Below are 17,836 nucleotides of genomic sequence, written 5' to 3' on the forward strand. Positions count from 1 at the left end.
AGGCATCGTTAAATGGTTGCTAGGGTACTCTGTTTGGTTGCTAGGGAGTGGCTTGGCAGCTGCCAATGATGATACTCCAAAGGCTGCTTGACAATATAAACCAACCGCCATGTCTTTATGATGTTCTGATGCAGAGATATGGATCTTGAAAAACGGTTGCTAGGGTAATCTGGTTGGTTGCTAGGGAGTGGCCTGGCAGCTACCAATGATGATACTCCAAAGGCTGCTTGACAATATAAACCAACCCACATGTCTTTACGATGTTCTGATGCAGAGATATAGATCTTGCTAAACGGTTGCTAGGGTACTCTGTTTGGTTGCTAGGGAGTGGCTTGCAGCTACCAATGATGAAACTCCACGCTGCTTGACAATATAAACCAACCCCCATGTCTGTATGATGCTCTGATGCAGAGATATAGGCATCGTTAAATGGTTGCTAGGGTACTCTGTTTGGTTGCTAGGGAGTGGCTTGGCAGCTGCCAGTAATGATAAACCAAAGGCTGCTTGCCAGTATGAGTGATATAAACCAACCCCCATGCCTCTATGATATTCATATTTGAAGATATTGCCTATGCTTTGGGTTGCTAGGGTGCTCTAAATGGTTGCTAAGGCGTGGCTATGATGTCTTTAAGGTGATTTGTGATTGGCGGTTTGCTGCCTCGAGTCAAATGAGCCCACCCTCTTGTTTGTACGACACTCCTATCCAAAGATATTCCTTTGATCTTTTTCAATGGAAGTCTATGGAACTTGTTGCTATGGTGCTCTATATGGTTGCTAGGGCGTGGCTTGATAGCTTCACAATGATCCTGGGAGACTGATTGGTCACCTGAGTGAAATGAGCCCACCCCCTTGTCTCTATGACACTGTAATCCAGAGTTATGTTCAATACAAAATCCCTATGTAATTTCCCATAGTAGGAAAAACACAGTACTTCCTGGTTCATGGGCACGGCTTCACCATAGTATGTCTATGGGGCAATTTTGGGCAGCTCTTGCGCCCCAGGGGTACAACTTACACCCCATATTGAGGTATGGGCTGACAGAGCTTGCCAGCCTCTTCAAACGTGGTAACCCACATGTTTCTACGAAATTCTCGCTCGGAGCAATGACTCGTCAAAGTTTGTCGCAATGCAAAGTCTATGGGATTTTTTTCGCTACTTTTTCGCCCGCCGGACGAACATCGTACACCCGATCGCTTATAAAAGTCATAGCACAGGTCTCCCCAATGAGCCGGTCGATTTGACACCTCATTCATGGGTCTAGGACAAACGCTGCGGGAGGAGTAGCGCGCAGAAATAAAAGTGGAAGAAAATGAGTGTCTGTGACTGAGAGAGAAAGGCTTCTAAGGGCCTGCGTGTGTGAGTGTGTGTGAGAAAGTGACAGTTGAAATTCAAATTTCTGAACATTCCGCCATTGAAAGTCAATGGGACTTTTTTGGCCGCTTTTTCGCCCCCTGTGCGGACATCGTTGGTCCGATCGCTTATAAAAGTCATAGCACACCTCTCCTCAATGAGCCGGTCGATTTGACACCTCATTCATGGGTCTAGGACAAACGCTGCGGGAGGAGTAGCGCGCAGAAATAAAAGTGGAAGAAAATGAGTGTCTGTGTCTGAGAGAGAAAGGCTTCTAAGGGCCTGCGTGTGTGAGTGTGTGTGAGAAAGTGACAGTTGAGAGAGACGGAATGTTCGTGAATTTGAATTTTTCAATGTAAGTCAATGGGACTTTTTTGGCCGCTTTTTCGTCCGCTGTTTGAACATCGTTGGTCCGATCGCTTATAAAAGTCATAGCACACCTCTCCTCAATGAGCCGGTCGATTTGACACCTCATTCATGGGTCTAGGACAAAAACTGCGGGAGGAGTAGCACGCAGAAATTTTGTCCAGAAGAAGAAGAAGAACTAGAATGTACATTTCCTGAAGAAAATGTGAATGGTGCTTGCAGTGGCAAAATTCACCACTCGGTTGCTAGGGTGCTGTAATTGGTTGCTAGGGCGTGGCTATGAAGTCATTAGTTATTGGCTGCTTGATAGGCCGAGTCAAAAGAGCCCAGCCCCAAGTCTCTACGACCTTCTGATCTAAAGATATGATCTCACAGATTTTGTCCCAATGTTAAGTCTATGGGACTTTTTTATAAAACGAATAATATTGCCTACATGCATTTAAAATAAAGAGGTACATTTCACATTATAAGGCTTTATAATACAGCGTATTAAAAGACAGCCGTCTCACTCACCTCAAGAGAATTAGTGTGGGACGATCCTTTGCAAACAGCTCAGTGTCGTCGATTTTCGCAGCCAATCAGCAGCGAGCTTTTATTGTACACACCTTCGCTATATTATTTACACAGACTTTTGTGACGAGTCAAATCCGTAATTAAAGTAATAAATCATAATAATAATGTTGTACAAATCATAACAATAATGTTAATTTAAGCTTTGATTTAATAAAATAAATGTGAGCGCTTCACGTTTCAAAGCCTGAACGTGGCGCTGTTGTGCGTTCTTCAGACTGCTTCAGAGCAGATCACAATCAGATAAAAGCACACATTTATGACAAGCAATCGCATATGAACTAAATGCTGATTAATTATGACAATGTTTACATTACATTGTTTATATTTTAATATGTTGTATGAATGTAGAATGCATATTTTATCTCCCTCATTTGAATTTGAATGAGCGGTCTGAAAAAATAAAGCTTTAGACATTTCAAAATAAGTGTCCCGGTGCATTTCGGGCTTGTTTATGAGTAAAAGTCATGCAATGTGTCCAATTTCCACCCCAGTTACACAAACCTTATTTAATCTAATTTAAATTTAATGTATAATTAATTTAAAGTAAACTTCTAGCTTCTGTCTGGGATGCCCCATCACAGGAAGGAAAGACTAACAAAATCTATAATCATGAAAAAAACATTTTTCATTACTTGAAATAAATGTTAACTGAATAAAACGTACATTTCTTATATTTATTTGTAATTGAAAATAACCGGTTATTTAGTTTAATTAACCTGATGTACTAAATGGAAACTGAAATAAAAATTAATAAAGAACTAAACAGACGTTTAAAAATAACAAAAAAAAAAAAAAATGGCAAGAACAACAAAATTACTAAAACTTTTAAAATTAAAATGAAAGCAGACTGAATTCAAAATATTAATGAAAACTATAATAATACCACCTACTAGCATGGCAAGATCTGTTTATTATAGTGTGTGTGAGTGTGTATATATATATTAAGAAATAGTTAAAGAAAGACACATATTTTGCCAAGTTTTCATTGCACCCATAAAGTTTCTAAACACGCTCCTAATTTTTTCAAAGCATTAAGCCCTGGTTTAACATCTCTATTATTAATATAAAGTAGCATATATGTATAAAAATTAATATTCTTGTCAATCATCAGTAATGAAGCAAACATATACACCTGTTTACACCTGGACCACAAAACCAGTCTTAAGTCACACGGGTATATTTGTAGAAATAGCCAACAATACATTGTATGGGTCAAAATTATCGATTTTGAGAATTTTATGTCAAAAATCATCAGGATTGCCAAGGACTTCTTTGAACAACTTTTAAGGTATTTTTTTTTTCAATATTTAAATTTTTTTACACCCTCCATTTTGAGTCCATGGAGTGGTTGCTAGTGTGCTCTAAGTGGTTGCTAGGGTGTGGCTATGATGAAGATTTGAGGTCATTACCTATTGGCTGCTTGATCAGAAGTCAAATGAGTGTGTGTGAGTGTGAGAGAAAGGCTTCTAAGGGCCTGCATGTGTGTGTGAGTGTGAAAGTGACAGTTGAGAGAGACGGAATGTTCGTGAATTTAAATTTTTCAATGTAAGTCAATGGGACTTTTTTGGCCGCTTTTTCGCCCTGTGCGAACATCGTTGGTCCGATCGCTTACAAAAATCATAGCACACCTCACCTCAATGAGCCGGTCGATTTGACACCTCATTCATGGTCATAGCACACCTCTCTAGGACAAGCCGGTCGACGACACCTCATTGCGGGAGTAGGACAAAGCGGAGGAGTAGCGCGCAGAAATAAAAGTGGAAGAAAATGAGTGTCTGTGTCTGAGAGAGAAAGGGTTCTAAGGGCCTGCGTGTGTGAGTGTGTGTGAGAAAGTGACAGTTGAGAGAGACGGAATGTTCGTGAATTTGAATTTTTCAATGTAAGTCAATGGGACTTTTTTGGCCGCTTTTTCGTCCGCTGTGCGAACATCGTTGGTCCGATCGCTTATAAAAGTCATAGCACACCTCTCCTCAATGAGCCGGTCGATTTGACACCTCATTCATGGGTCTAAGACAAAAACTGCGGGAGGAGTAGCGCGCAGAAATTTTGTCCAGAAGAAGAAGAAGAAGAATAATAAGTATGAGCAATAATAAGAATGGAGCTTTGCCTTTGGCAAGCACCATTAATAATAATAATAATAATAATAAGTATGCAGAAGAATAAGAATGGAGCTTTGCCTTTGGCAAGCACCATTAATTATTAGTAATTGAGCACCAATAATAAAATGTATAGTAAGTGGAATATGGCAAGTGGAACCAAGTGCTAAAAGACGTATAATATTCAACTGTTTTATATCAACATATATATCACTTTCTTATGGGAAAACATATTCACTATTTACTATGACTTTTGCTTCACACTCTAAAACTCAATAAGTTCAGAATACTCAAAACATTTGAGGAAACCTACTACCACAAAACATTTAAGTAAACTTAAAAAAAAAATTTTAAGTTAGCAGAACTTAAATTTTTTGTGACAAGTGGGGTGGGGCCGAGAGCCGTGGAAGAGGAGCAAGGCCAGTGTGGTGCACAGGTGTCTCTCATTAACAATCATGTCACCAGCATCCCTTCGTCCCCACAGTTCTCAGCCTCGCCCAACTCATCATAATGTTAATTACATACAGTTCTTTTACATAAACATCACATTCATATCTTGGTTAAATGTTAGATAACAAATAACACATGCTATTATAACTATCAAAGAGACTGTTATTATATACTTGCGCGTATATAATCAAACAACATACAGTATATATGGTCATAAAAGTTTACAGCCCATCCTCAACCTAACCACAGGCTCTACTCTTCACCACAATTGTAACCCTACAAAACTAACATAACAGAACCCCCTTTAAACATAATAACACAACATTAAACACTAACTTATGTCTCCCTATAATCTTGTGCAAAAACACAAAAAAATAACACTTAATTTCAACATTTATTTATACAGTCTGAGGCAAAGCATGCTGGAAATTAGAAATCTGCTGCAACCCAACTCAATCATATTAAGTTCAGCTTTAAGTTCATCAAATTTTGAGTTTTTTTTCTAATAAGTACAATGAACATTCATTATTATTTGAGTGAAACAAACTCATTTCATTTCATTAATTTCACTGTTCAGTTTTACAGTGCAGTAAAATCCTTATTTATTGCTTATTAATAGTTAGTAAGGTAGTTGTTGTAGTGGTTAAGTTTAGGAACAGAGTAGGATTAAGAGATGAGGAATATGGTCATGCAGAATAAGGCATTCATTTGTGCTTTATAAATGCTAATAAACAGCCAATAGCAAGCTAATAAGCAACTAATTAAAAGTGAGAATTGTTCCCCATACTAAAGTGTTACCGCAATACTTTCACCTCTGATATTAGAATGCAGCAAATAATGTCTTACAGTGATACAGAAATACTGCTGCCATAGATTGCTTCTGCCTCATAGCGTAACCATGGCGTACAGTTGAAATATAGTCTTTATTTCTTCATCCATATTTGTCTTCTCATCGTTTCAAGGCCATGAAGTAATGCACATTACTTTCCTCATTCAGTTCCGAAGTAATAAATGTGAAGAATTGTGGGGAGATTTTATGACTTAGATCCATCGCTTTCTGTAGATGGCAGTATTAAGTCAAACATTTCTCAGTGCATTGTGCACTGTCTGCCTAGAAGTGTGTGTGACTGTATGTGTGGATAGAGAGTAACCTCAGAGACAAATTCACGCATGAATGTGTGTTTGTGTGTCCACACAGCAAGGGACATTTTTTAACTCGAACCGTAAACAAACAGTTTGATTGCCATGGCTTGTCAGATCTTTTAAACAAAACATTGTGTTTTGAGTAAAAGTTACGTAAAATCTCTGTTTTATGTAATTTTCCTCATTTGTTTTCATAATAGCTTGAATTGTATTGCAACTCCAAACCCTTTGATACAGATGTTTAAAGAGATAATCACGTAGGCTACTAGTGACAGGATGACAAAAAGGCTCTCTAACTATGCTTGCTGAATTTTAAGTCCAGCATTTTTATGTCTCAAGAGCCATCTTATAAATATGACAGATAGCCCTCCTGGTGTGAAGAGGTGGCAAATGTCATATTTTAATTTCATAAATGGCTGTTATTAAATTTGAGCTATTAAATCTTTTTTAGTTTATCCCAAGTGTGAATGCACATGGCAGATTTTTGCATGGACATGCTGTGTAATCCCAGGATGCACCGCTATTACAAGTCTTACAGGTTAAATCAATTGTTTATTCGTTTTTTAGACTAAAGCAATTAATTTAACCATCTGCTGTCATCTCCACCTGTGATTAACAATCCCTCCAAGACCATAAGCCATTCCACTGTAAGAAATCCCACAAAAGCTTCCTATTCATTCTAATTCTGCTTTTTAGCTTCTTTCCATTTCATTATAACTCAAAACAAGACCTTAATTTAAGGAGCTCCAGCACTGTCTGTCGGCCGACTTTGAAGTGCTTACGACAGATGTCACAATGTTGCCTTCACCTCACAGTGATTGGCTGCCGCCAGGATGTTTTTTGCCTGTCATTTGCATTAAGTTAACGGGTTCCCTATATTTTTTGAAACTTTTTCACCACTTGAATGTTAAAAATGTTAAAATCATTCTCCATTTTTTGTCATATTATTACAATTTAAAATTATAAATTTAATTTTTTTATTTTAGTATATTTATATTTATTTAACATTTATATTTATATACAACTAAAAACTAAAAAAAATTTTTAATGCGTTTTATCCATTCACTTACACAACAACAGCGTTTTGGGGCATATAAATGCAAACTCTTGAAAACGTGATTCAAAGTGGAAGTTTTTCAAAACGATACATTTATCGTCTCCGTGTAAAGTACAAAAATGCAAATTTGTGAAAACGGTGACATCATGTGCATGCGTATTATGTGTTCAGTCTATATGCACGTAGTGTTTCTTTACAAAATGATATCGCCAACTACTGGCCTGGCATGCATAATACAGAATTATTTGTTGTTTTCATGGATCCATGTGAACAGGGATCATTTTCACATCGTTGTTATCTGTACATGAAAAAACGCAAAGGAAAAACTTCTCCATTTTTAGTACATTGTTATCGTGTAAACATAACCTTAGATCATAAAAAAAGATGCATTCTGTGTGAGTGTTTGTATTGAATTATTGCAAACTACCCCCGCAAAAGTGTGTGTGTGCCAAAATTCACAGAGGGTCCTGATTAAACATGGGCGTGATGTCAGCGGGGCACCAAGGTGTCATGTTCACACGTGTGCCAGTGAGCCTGTGGAACTTCAGCAGGTCCAGGAGGTTCGCTGTGAGCATCACTGCTATTGACAGGGCCAAAGCCCTCCACGACATCGCTAGAATAATTATTAGTACAACGGCTTTGCATTTTTGCATTCTCCATTCTCTCTGTGTTCCTGTCTTGCTAATTAAGGCTAAAGGTGAGAAGATAGACTGAGAGAGTGCATAGAATAGTGATACAAATCCCAACCTGACAGAATATTCTTAGATGCCAAGCAGTGGCGTCAGTTTTCCAAGCATCATGGAATGGAGAGTGCAGATGATGTCTTTAAATCTTGGTATATCACGGTCAATAATTTACAGTATAACAACTCACTGTCCCTCCACTGACTAACTTCGCTGCCATCATCCATATTTGCTAAGTGACCAAAGAACTGCCAGTATGTAAAATCTTTGGAGTGACTCCTATCAGTGCTAAATTGTGGTGAATGTTGATTTAGAGTGACGTGAAAGTTGCATGAACTCCAATATGACTGTTCAGACTGAGGTCACACTGCAAAACATCAGACCTGTAACTGGTTTAGGACCACATATGGAAGTGGCCCAAATCAGAACTGAAAATTTCAGATTCCATGTGGTTTGCAGTGTTATGAAAAAAACAGAAGAGAAAAAAAATCGGATTTGGGCCTGCGGTCTGTTTGACAGGGGCCAAATTGTGATGGCTTGATGACTGGGTCAGAGCATCTCTAAAACTGATCTGATGAATCACGTTTTCTTTTACATCACGTGGATGGCTGGGTGCTTGTGCATCACTTACCTGGGGAACACCAGGATGCACTATGGGAAGAAGGAAAGCCGGCGGAGGCAGTGTGATGCTTTGGGCAATGTTCTGCTGGGAAACCTTGGGTCCTGCCATCCACGTGGATGTTGCTTTGACACGTACCACCTACCTAAGCATTGTTGCAGACCATGTACATCCTTTCATGGAACCAGTATTCCCTGGTGGCTGTGGCCTCTTTCAGCAGGATAATGCACCCTGCCACAAAGCAAAAATGTTTCAGGAATGGTTTGAGGAGCACAACAACGAGTTTGAGGTGTTAACTTGGCCTCCAAATTCAACAGATCTCAATCCAATCGAGCATCTTTGGGATGTGCTGAACAAACAAGTCCGATCCATGGAGGCCCCACCTCGCAACTTACAGGACTTAAAGGATCTGCTGCTAAAATCTTGGTGCAGATACCACAGCACACCTTCAGGGGTCTAGTGGAGTCCATGCCTCAACGGGTCAGGGCTGTTTTGGCAGCAAAAGGAACACAATAATAGGAAGGTGGTCATAATGTTATGCCTGATCGGTGTATGTTGATTTGGTGATCAAGAAACATTTTTTATTATTATCAGTGTTGAAAACAGACGTCATGCTTAATGTTTTGTGGAAGCTTTGGTAAATTTTTTTTTTTTTCTTTGCAGGATTATTTGATGAATAGTAAGTTCATAAGAACAGCATTTATTTTAAATAAAATCTTCTGTAACATTATAAATGTTGTGACTTTTTTTTTTTTTTTTACTTTTTTAATTAATGCATCCTTGATGAATGAAAACTACTTGACCCCAAACTTTTCAATGACACTGTACAAAATAACCCAAACATAAAGAGCAAAAATACTGATGACTCAAATTGCACTGCACAGATTTGGTCTACCCTTTATACCAGCTACAGCTAAAATGTTTAGTTCAGTGGTAGTATGCCATGCCAATTAGTGCATTTTCCATGTGTGTGTCAAAGGTATGGCAACCTTCATAATGAAGCCAGAGGAACATTTCTAATGAGGTTTGCATCACTGGCATGCAATTATTTAATTACTGATTGCATGATTTTGATACCTTCTCCCCCTGGAGTCTTAACAATATAGCTGCTTGACACTGGGCCTTGTTTAACTTAGAGAGCCTGCAATCCTTTTAATTGCTGACCTTTAAGGAAGGGCCGACCATTTGTTAGAAGAAGCTCAATTACTCCACACTGGACCTCAGCACTTCATTATGGCTACAGAAAACAAAAGGCACACCACTGAAAACTCCACAGATAACAACAGCAACTTATGTGAGACATCCAGTAAATAATAAAATTTTTTTTTTTTTTTGAACAACAGGTGTAGCAGGCAATTTGGATTCATGGTTTTGTGGTTCAAATCCATTTGCCCTCATCCCAGCATACACTGGGCCATGAATAATTAAATGTTTCCTTTGTTCGACAGTTTGCTAATGTTGATGTTTATTTTGCTAGCCCATTTAGTTGTGTTGTGCTGTTTTCTTCTACATAAATCAATCAGATTGTCTAAAAGTATTTCATGACTGTTCATATGATGTGTTCACAACAAGCTCTTTGTTCTCTATGATGGGCATGAGATTCATAGAAAACATGACAAGCAATATGTAATAATGAACAGTTAAAAAAATAAAGGGAACAATTTGCTTAGCTGCTTAAAAAGCTCATTAGATTTCAATTGTTAAAATGATGGCACATTTTAATTTATTGTGATTTGACATTTTACAGTGAGTTCAGTCAACACATTTGAAAATCCTGTTTTAATTTTTCAAAATAGATTCTTCAAAAAAAGAATTCTATTAAAAAAATTCTACAGTATGAGAATGTCTTAATTTTTACACATCTGGCAACAGTGTGAGAAGCAAATATTCAGAATATTACATGTTTACTAGCTATCGCAGTTATTTATCTTCACACAGTTGCACGGTAAAGAAGTTAGCAGCAGAGAAGGAACTGAATTCAATGTAAGTGGATATGAAAGGTTTTTGCCAAACACAGCTGTGACTATATGCTCAAGAAAAATGAGTGCTGCACATAAAGGAAGTTCCATCCTGAAAGCCTCCGACCTGTTTGTGCTTTGGAGGGGGTCATTGCTGCACAGGAACAAGTGCTTTCCCTGAAGCGAGCTATGGGCTGTGAATGTGTGGGCAGTCTATGGCAGACCTTGCATTCTGTGTCTGAAAACAGTCTTCAATAGGTGTCTGCAGCATCTTCTCATGTGGCCCTGACTACTGGAGCACAAACAGACAGATACACTAAACACTGATTTATCATTCAGAAATTCACAGCATGATTGGATGTGTTCAAAGCAAGCCATGATTTCTTGGCAATGCATGATTTTTTTCTCTCCCTCTCTCGTCTCTGTAAAAAGGCTTATACATTTCTTAATATTTCATGCCCTTAAATTTATTAATTTGTTAAAGGTGCAATATGTAAGAATTTTGCAGTAAAATATCCAAAAACCACTAGGCCAGTGTTATATATTTTGTTCACTTGAGTACTTACAATATCCCAAATGTTTGCAACTATTTGTAAATCGTGAGAAAATTGCAATTTTAACCAAGGCTCCGGGACGTGAATTTGTAGAAACCATTGAAACACCAAAGACTCTTTAATATTTACATGTTTTCATAGATAAGGGAGCAACTGTTTTGATATATTTATAGACAGAAAACTAATTATTGTTATATAGCTCAACACGTTTAGTCTTATTGTTTAAATCTAATTTTCTTGATTTTTTTGTGAGTACCATACTTTACCAAAACACTATTTTGTCAAGTAGCAAAACATAGCATAATCAGATGCAGCTTTATTTTTAGTAAAAGTAATATAGCATTTTCTCCATCATACAATACGTTTTAAAATTAATTGCATGCCATTTATCAACACACGCCATCCAGCATTTAATATGATATTCTAAAATCGATCTAGCTTACTGCATTGTGCAACAGTGTCTCACAGCAGCCACTGAGCTTGTGAGGCGTGTGTTGTGCAATCACTCCAGCGGCCTCGTTCAGCTCCCACAACACTCGGTCCTGCTCTGCTTCATACTACAGTAAAGTTAATAATCGCATCCATGAACATGATTTCTCCAATCCCTAATTCTTTTCCAGGCACGCAAGACAGCCCACTGGCCGTGGACTCACTGGCTGGAGCGGGCTCTGGAGTGGACTCACTGGCTGATGTGACTCACTGGCTGGACCTGGAGTGGACTCACTGGCTGGAGCGGGCTCTGGAGTGGACCACTGGCTGGAGCGGGCTCTGGATTCCGCGCTCAAACTTAGCTGGACTGGACTCACTCAGCGGGCTCTGGAGTGGAAGCTACGCCTTTGTGGAGCGGGCTTGGAGTGAACTCACTAGGCCTGGAGTCTAGCGACCTCTAGCTGGAGTGGACTCACTGGCAGTGGACTCACTGGCTGGAGTGGAATATTACTGGCAGCGGGCTCTAGGCCTCCGGGTTTTGGGGAATGGAGCCTTCCTCCTCCTCTTCCTCCTTTGGGAAGCGGAGAAGTGCCAACCTCCTCTGAGGCCTCTGAAGCGGAATGGATGGAAGAGGCCTTGGTGGAGCGGGCACACGGGCTGGAGCGGGTGCTGGAGGTAGTCGAAGCGGCCCATTCCCACGCAGATGCAGGTAATTGGAGAAATAATAACCCCCTTACCAGCTCCATCTCCCACTGCGGCAAGGTCTATCCAGACAGTTATTAATAGTGTCTTTGAGGACCGTATCAGAGAGACCATACCCCTCCGCCCGTGACCAGAACTTCTGGACGAATGCCCGCACTCCCATTCTCCTCTGGCGGAGAGTCGCCAAAAGGGCCTGAGCCTCCTCAGCCCCCACTGATGACCGGAGTCTCCTGCTGCTGGATCCTTGCATAGTGGTGGTTCGTTCTGTCACGGGTGCACAAGAACAAGATGTAACAGATCCAAGTGCAGCATAAGTATTTATTGGGGAGTCCAGAAACGTAATCCAAGGCAGGCAAGAGGTCAAAATCCAGGTAATCAGTCCACAAAACAACAAGCCAGAGATATAAACAGTGGTCATTATTACAATACGATATCCTGATTATCCTGTCAGGGTTTATTTTTTGATAAAGACTGAGTCACTGTACATTATCCCTTAAAGGGATAGTTCACCCAAAAAATGAAAATTCTGTCCTCATCTACTCCCTCAGGTTGTTCCAAACCTGTATGAATTTCTCTCTTCTGATGAAAAGAAGATATTTTGAAGAATATGGGTAACCAAACAGTTGACAGGCCCCATTGACTTCCATAGTATGGAGGGAAAAAAAAAAAAAAAAAGGCCTGCTATGGACATTTTCATTTTTGGTTGAACTATCCTCTTAAATAAATCTGTAACTGTTATACCCTTATTGCAAATTGCAGATAATCTCATATCATATTATCTGACCTTATTGTGAATATTGAATATGTATGTAGCCTATAAAAGACTAAAGCCGGGCACACATTTAACGACTAGCTAAAACATTCTAAGACTGTGCTCAACATACACGCAATTGTTTCCTGCGATTGAAGCCGATTTAAATACTTACACATGGAATTTGAACACCAACTGTAATCGCAGACTAAACGCAACTGGCTCTGACTGGACGCGTTTGAGCGCGATCAGTCATAAGTATCAATTTACATTCATAATCGGCCTTTTACAATCGTTAAGTGTGTGCCCGGCTTAAGTAATGCCTGATTCAAATTGTTCCATAGATAGAGACAAGGGCAGCAAGTAACTACTCCCTCTTGTTTAGTGGGAAGGTTTGTCTTCAGAGCTAACCATAATTGGCTCACTTTTTGGACTATATTTGATCTGTAGGTCTATTTCTATCCATCCACATAGTAGGGCTCCAGTGTGAAAACGATTGCCTTTGGCTATTGTTGTTTGGTATAGGCCTACATGAGAGAGCTTGTGTAAATACTTCAGAAGTGTTAAAGGTCAACCCATTAATATGCAGTTTCAGTGACCTGAAACATTGTTTATTGGTTTTTCTGGTCAATCACACCTTTTGTGAAATGAATATCAGTTCAATAACCAGCTTTATAATTGTACTTAATATTTTTAATTCATCATTTCATGTTTCTCAATGTATTGTATCATAACATGTCTACTGTAATTCATGTAAATGTCGCTTCTTAACCACTTTTCAAGCAGTCTGATCACGGTAAAGGCCCGTTCACAACCAGAACGATAAATAAAGATAGCTATATTAGTGTCCACTCCACACCAGCGGATATCGTTGTTTATTCTAAGAGCGTGCTTGTCTGTCACTTTAAATGCTCGAGCTCGTTACAGCAGGACGGATTCTGATTGGCTATCAATGTTTTTATCGGTCGTCAGCTGGATAAAATCGGTCTGATTCCAGCGATATAGTTTCTCTGCGCCATAATCGTTATAGCTGTGGTGTAAACTCTGCTATTCTTTAATATTGAACGATTTTAGAACTATATCTTTATCGTTATCTGATATATTAGAAAGCTATAACATTAGTTATCCTCCTTGTCGGGAACGGGCCTTAACACTCCTTATCAGCAGGGAGCGATTTATAAAAGAATTGTTGTGGCCTAAAACATAAAAAGAAAGGAAGTCAAACCAAAAGGTTAGTCAGTGTTCAAAAGTAGCCTATACATATTATTTTACAACTAAGTTCAGAGCGTATTTCACCTAGACGATAGACGCTCGCGAACTGAAATGGCGGGTTTTTCTTATCGCGCAGGTACGTTAGGCTAACCATAACAACAGTAAGCTCTTAGCATATTGATCATTAAACACAAAACACAAATACTGTGCTCAAATAATATATTTATCAGGTTATTTTGGAATATATATGGCAGAAAAAAAACGTGTTTTGTTTAAAACATCTTTAAGATAGTTGACGGTTTGCTTTTTTGCGCTAGGCGCCAAACGCCTTGCGCGAGACGAATCTCAAAAAAAAAAAAAAAAAAAAAAAAAAACCTTTTAAAAGAAGACTCACTTTATGTTATTCAACAATTTGCACGTGCTCAACTCTATTATGTTACTCTAGCTACCTCTGTTTTGTTGCGAAAACTAAATGAATTCTAAGTTTTTTTCGCGTAATTAGCCCGTTCCCCATATTATGATGCCCTGCGCTACGTCAGGTGCCTGGAAGCCGTTCATAGTCAAGCTCACAGTGCGTTATTGTCCACATCTATCCGCACACTCTCCGTCTCTCTCTCTCTCTCTCTCTCTCTCTCCGCTCACACTGTCGCCTGCAAGCTCATGTGTGCGCGCGCCTAGAAATCCATCTGAATGCGAGGAGTGAAGGAGGTTCGGTGCGCTCTGCAGACAAATTTTACTTGTCATTCCTGAATAACGGCGCTCTACCGGAGGGGCTGGAATCGGACTTCAGCAAAAGAAGTGCGGTGGCCTTCGCCCTCACTCAGCAACGATGTCCGAATATATCCTCACCTTACTCGTCATACTGGGATTCGGGGATATATTCTCAAATGTTCAGACACTGAGGGACGCTGATTCAGAGCAAGGTAAGACAGACGCAGCAGCTCTACAATGAAACTTGCGCTCGCGGAGCATCCTATCATCTGTCAGGGCATCTCGCCACGCGCTTGATGTCTAAACATTTTAGATGCGATACGAGTATTTCTAACGAAATGTTGCATTGGATTGAATAGACAGGTTGAAGGTTGGAATGTTTTACTCGCGTGTTGTGGGAGTCGATGGTGTAATTCAGTTCCCTATATTAGTGTCTACTGGTTTAGTGTACTACTAGTAGTGTGCTTGGATAGAACCAAAAAGAGTCTGAATAGGCTGCATGGTGTAAGAGCTCAAGCCCTCATACTCATGGCATAGTGTGAATTTTAAGACTGTATGTTGGAGGATAATATAGTTTCAGGATGTCAAAATGAAAAAAGAAATGTAAAAACAATGTTCGGTAAAACAACTTTTTATACATATTTCTTTGTAAGAATTGACACGTGCGAATTAGCTTATTTATTGAGAAATATGTTTAATAGTGCAACACATGTTTAAACGGTGAAATATTGATTAAATTTTTGTTTATTAGTATCAGTCGCCTTATAATTTGTTTTGACAGACATTCCCTGTATTCCTTGCTTTATTTAATAAGTTATTTTGCTCTTATTATCAGTTGGAGTGAGTGATTTATGTTGCATTATGTTGTTTTAGAAGAGTTTATTGCATTACTTTAGTGTCCTGTCTTACCCTGATGGTGTTTTGTGTTTGTATGGGTTATTGGTCATATAGTTGCTGAAAAGGCCAATTTTGAGAGCTCAGATGAAGTCATCATGTGACCTTCTATTGGGCCATCTTTGTTAAATTCAGTATATACAGTAACATATTTTAATAGTTCAGTTAGTCATCCTGTAATGTTTGTAACATTGTCAGTGTTATATTTTATTATAAAGTTTTTGCAACCCCAAACCACTATCTTCCGATTGTAAAGGTTTCAACTTTTCAGAATTTCACGATGTCTTATATGGCTTGCGTAGCATAACATAAGCTTTTGTGATTATAAGTGACACTGTCAGAGTAATCTAAATCAATAAAGGGCAGATATTTAATGAATCTTGATGTTGCGAATCAATGAGTCTTGAACTAGTTGCAGGGGTTTTGTTCACTTGCAGCAAATCCCTGTTCACCGACGGATTGAGATAAAGCAAAGATTGTCAGCTTGTTGCACAGACAAATCTGTCAAGATTGTTTTCCCCTTGTGCTCTCAATATTAGACGAGAGATGAAAAAGAGATTCTGGTTTCAAGTATCATATCTGAATTCAGGCACAGTATATACAACTAGGCAGTTATTGCAAGCTTGTCTTTTGTAACCAAAAACAACAAAAACAAAGAGTGTTTATAAATGTTGTGTAGTGATTATTGGCCAGTTTTGCAGCTACTGTATGTTCCAAGACAACATGATTTGGTTTATTAAAAACCAAAGGGAAAAACATATTATATCATAATTTGAAAAATTATGAATTATACATTAAACATCCATGTTACTTGACCTTTCAGTGCATCCACCACAATTGACATTCTTTAAAAGCCATTTCTAACCATTTATAGTGTTTTGTTACATCTAAACCATCATAAATAATTTACCTTTGACCCTTAAACATAATTCTATATGACCACCCTCTGTCATTGTGTTTATTTATGACAACATAAATTTAACATGGCTGCAAGTCTTTGAAGCATCTAGTACCCCTTTGAATATCCACGGCTTTTTAAAATATAATGGATGTCCATCTCAATGTTCATCTTTTTTTTTTTCTGAAAGATTTTTTCTTTGTGATTTAATGTTCAAAGAGTTAAGTCAAAGGCACACATGTGCACTGGATCTTTGTGTGTATTCATCCAGGTGTGTTCAAGGAGAGAAAGTGCCATTTTCAAAAGCTGCATATTCATCATATCAGATGAATATAAATGTCACAGTTCCCTGCAAAGATATTTTCTGAATAGTAGTAGTGAGGCTTGTGTTCTCCTGCTAAATTCCAGCATTTTAAATCCATTGTACCGTATGATGCATATGATGTCCTAATTCTCAACACTGCTCATTCACTTATTATAAATAAAATAAATAACGACAATCACAGTGGAGTCATCAGTGCGGTTGTGACTGTAGGTCTCTTAGGATGCTTGATAAAACTGGTTCCACAGTCTGTTTAGTGAACCTTTAATCATTGTTTGCCATCTAATCTAGTGTATCGCAGCCAAGAGTTTACAGCACTGGTGCAGGCAGATGGAAAGGCATCATTGAAAAGTAGTTTACTCAAACCACACTTCATTATATCAAACCCTCTTTTATCTTACCGGTGACTCTCGCTTCAGATATTTATCGGCTATTACAAACAGTTCAAGGTTGCTGGAAATGTTTCCCCCTTTAAGAGAGCTTGGCGTGCCCCAAAAAGCAGGTTAAGCACTATCCTTTCGTAATGAAATCGGGAGGACGCCCCCAGAGCCTAATTAAATGAGATTATATCTAGGCATGCTGTGCTGGCTTATTGTCCAACTGTGATTTTTACCTGGTATTGGAGGAAAGTCAATAAAGGCACAAACAGTGATTGTATAAATGACCTCAGTCATGCAAAGGCAATGCTGATCTGCTACACACTGCATAGGGGAAAATGCTTTTGTGAATCTCAAGGAAAGGGCAGATATCATTGCTCTGTTACAAAATCTAGGGAACTGCATACAGAGGCAGTATTGTAGGGCATGATCGTAGCACTCCCGATGTGAAGGCTGTTTTAAATGTTAAGCAAGCGGCTTCCAAGATGACTAGTTTTACCAATTTTTTAAGATACTAATCCCATGGTGTACTGAGACGAGCAAAGTAAAAAATAAATCCAAGATGGAGGATGTTGTGAGAAAAATTTTAAATTAAAATAAACTTAAAAATTACTGAAAAAATATTGATTTCAAATTTTGGTTTAATCAATACTAGTTATTAGTATTTTTTTTTATTTTTTTTTTTTAATT

The 17,836-nt window shown here is 38.6% G+C and overlaps 1 protein-coding gene across 7 annotated transcripts in view; it reads left to right on the forward strand.

Annotated features, from left to right (window-relative positions):
* The first annotated feature begins 13,674 nt into the window (after nucleotides 1–13,674).
* Nucleotides 13,675–17,836, forward strand: part of lrp1bb (low density lipoprotein receptor-related protein 1Bb) — a 351,504-nt gene continuing 347,342 nt past the window's right edge. For 4 of the 7 annotated variants that reach the window (XM_048193502.1, XM_048193505.1, XM_048193503.1 and 1 more), the window contains exon 1: nucleotides 13,679–14,867. In XM_048193502.1, the coding sequence (XP_048049459.1) occupies nucleotides 14,774–14,867 (94 nt within the window). In that variant the 5' untranslated portion in view covers nucleotides 13,679–14,773. Of the gene's footprint in view, nucleotides 14,868–17,836 lie in introns of all 7 variants that reach the window. The other 3 variants (XR_007185289.1, XR_007185290.1, XM_048193504.1) reach the window with 2 other exon arrangements.

Source organism: Megalobrama amblycephala, linkage group LG6 (assembly GCF_018812025.1).
Source record: "Megalobrama amblycephala isolate DHTTF-2021 linkage group LG6, ASM1881202v1, whole genome shotgun sequence".
NCBI classification, from domain to species: domain Eukaryota; kingdom Metazoa; phylum Chordata; class Actinopteri; order Cypriniformes; family Xenocyprididae; genus Megalobrama; species Megalobrama amblycephala.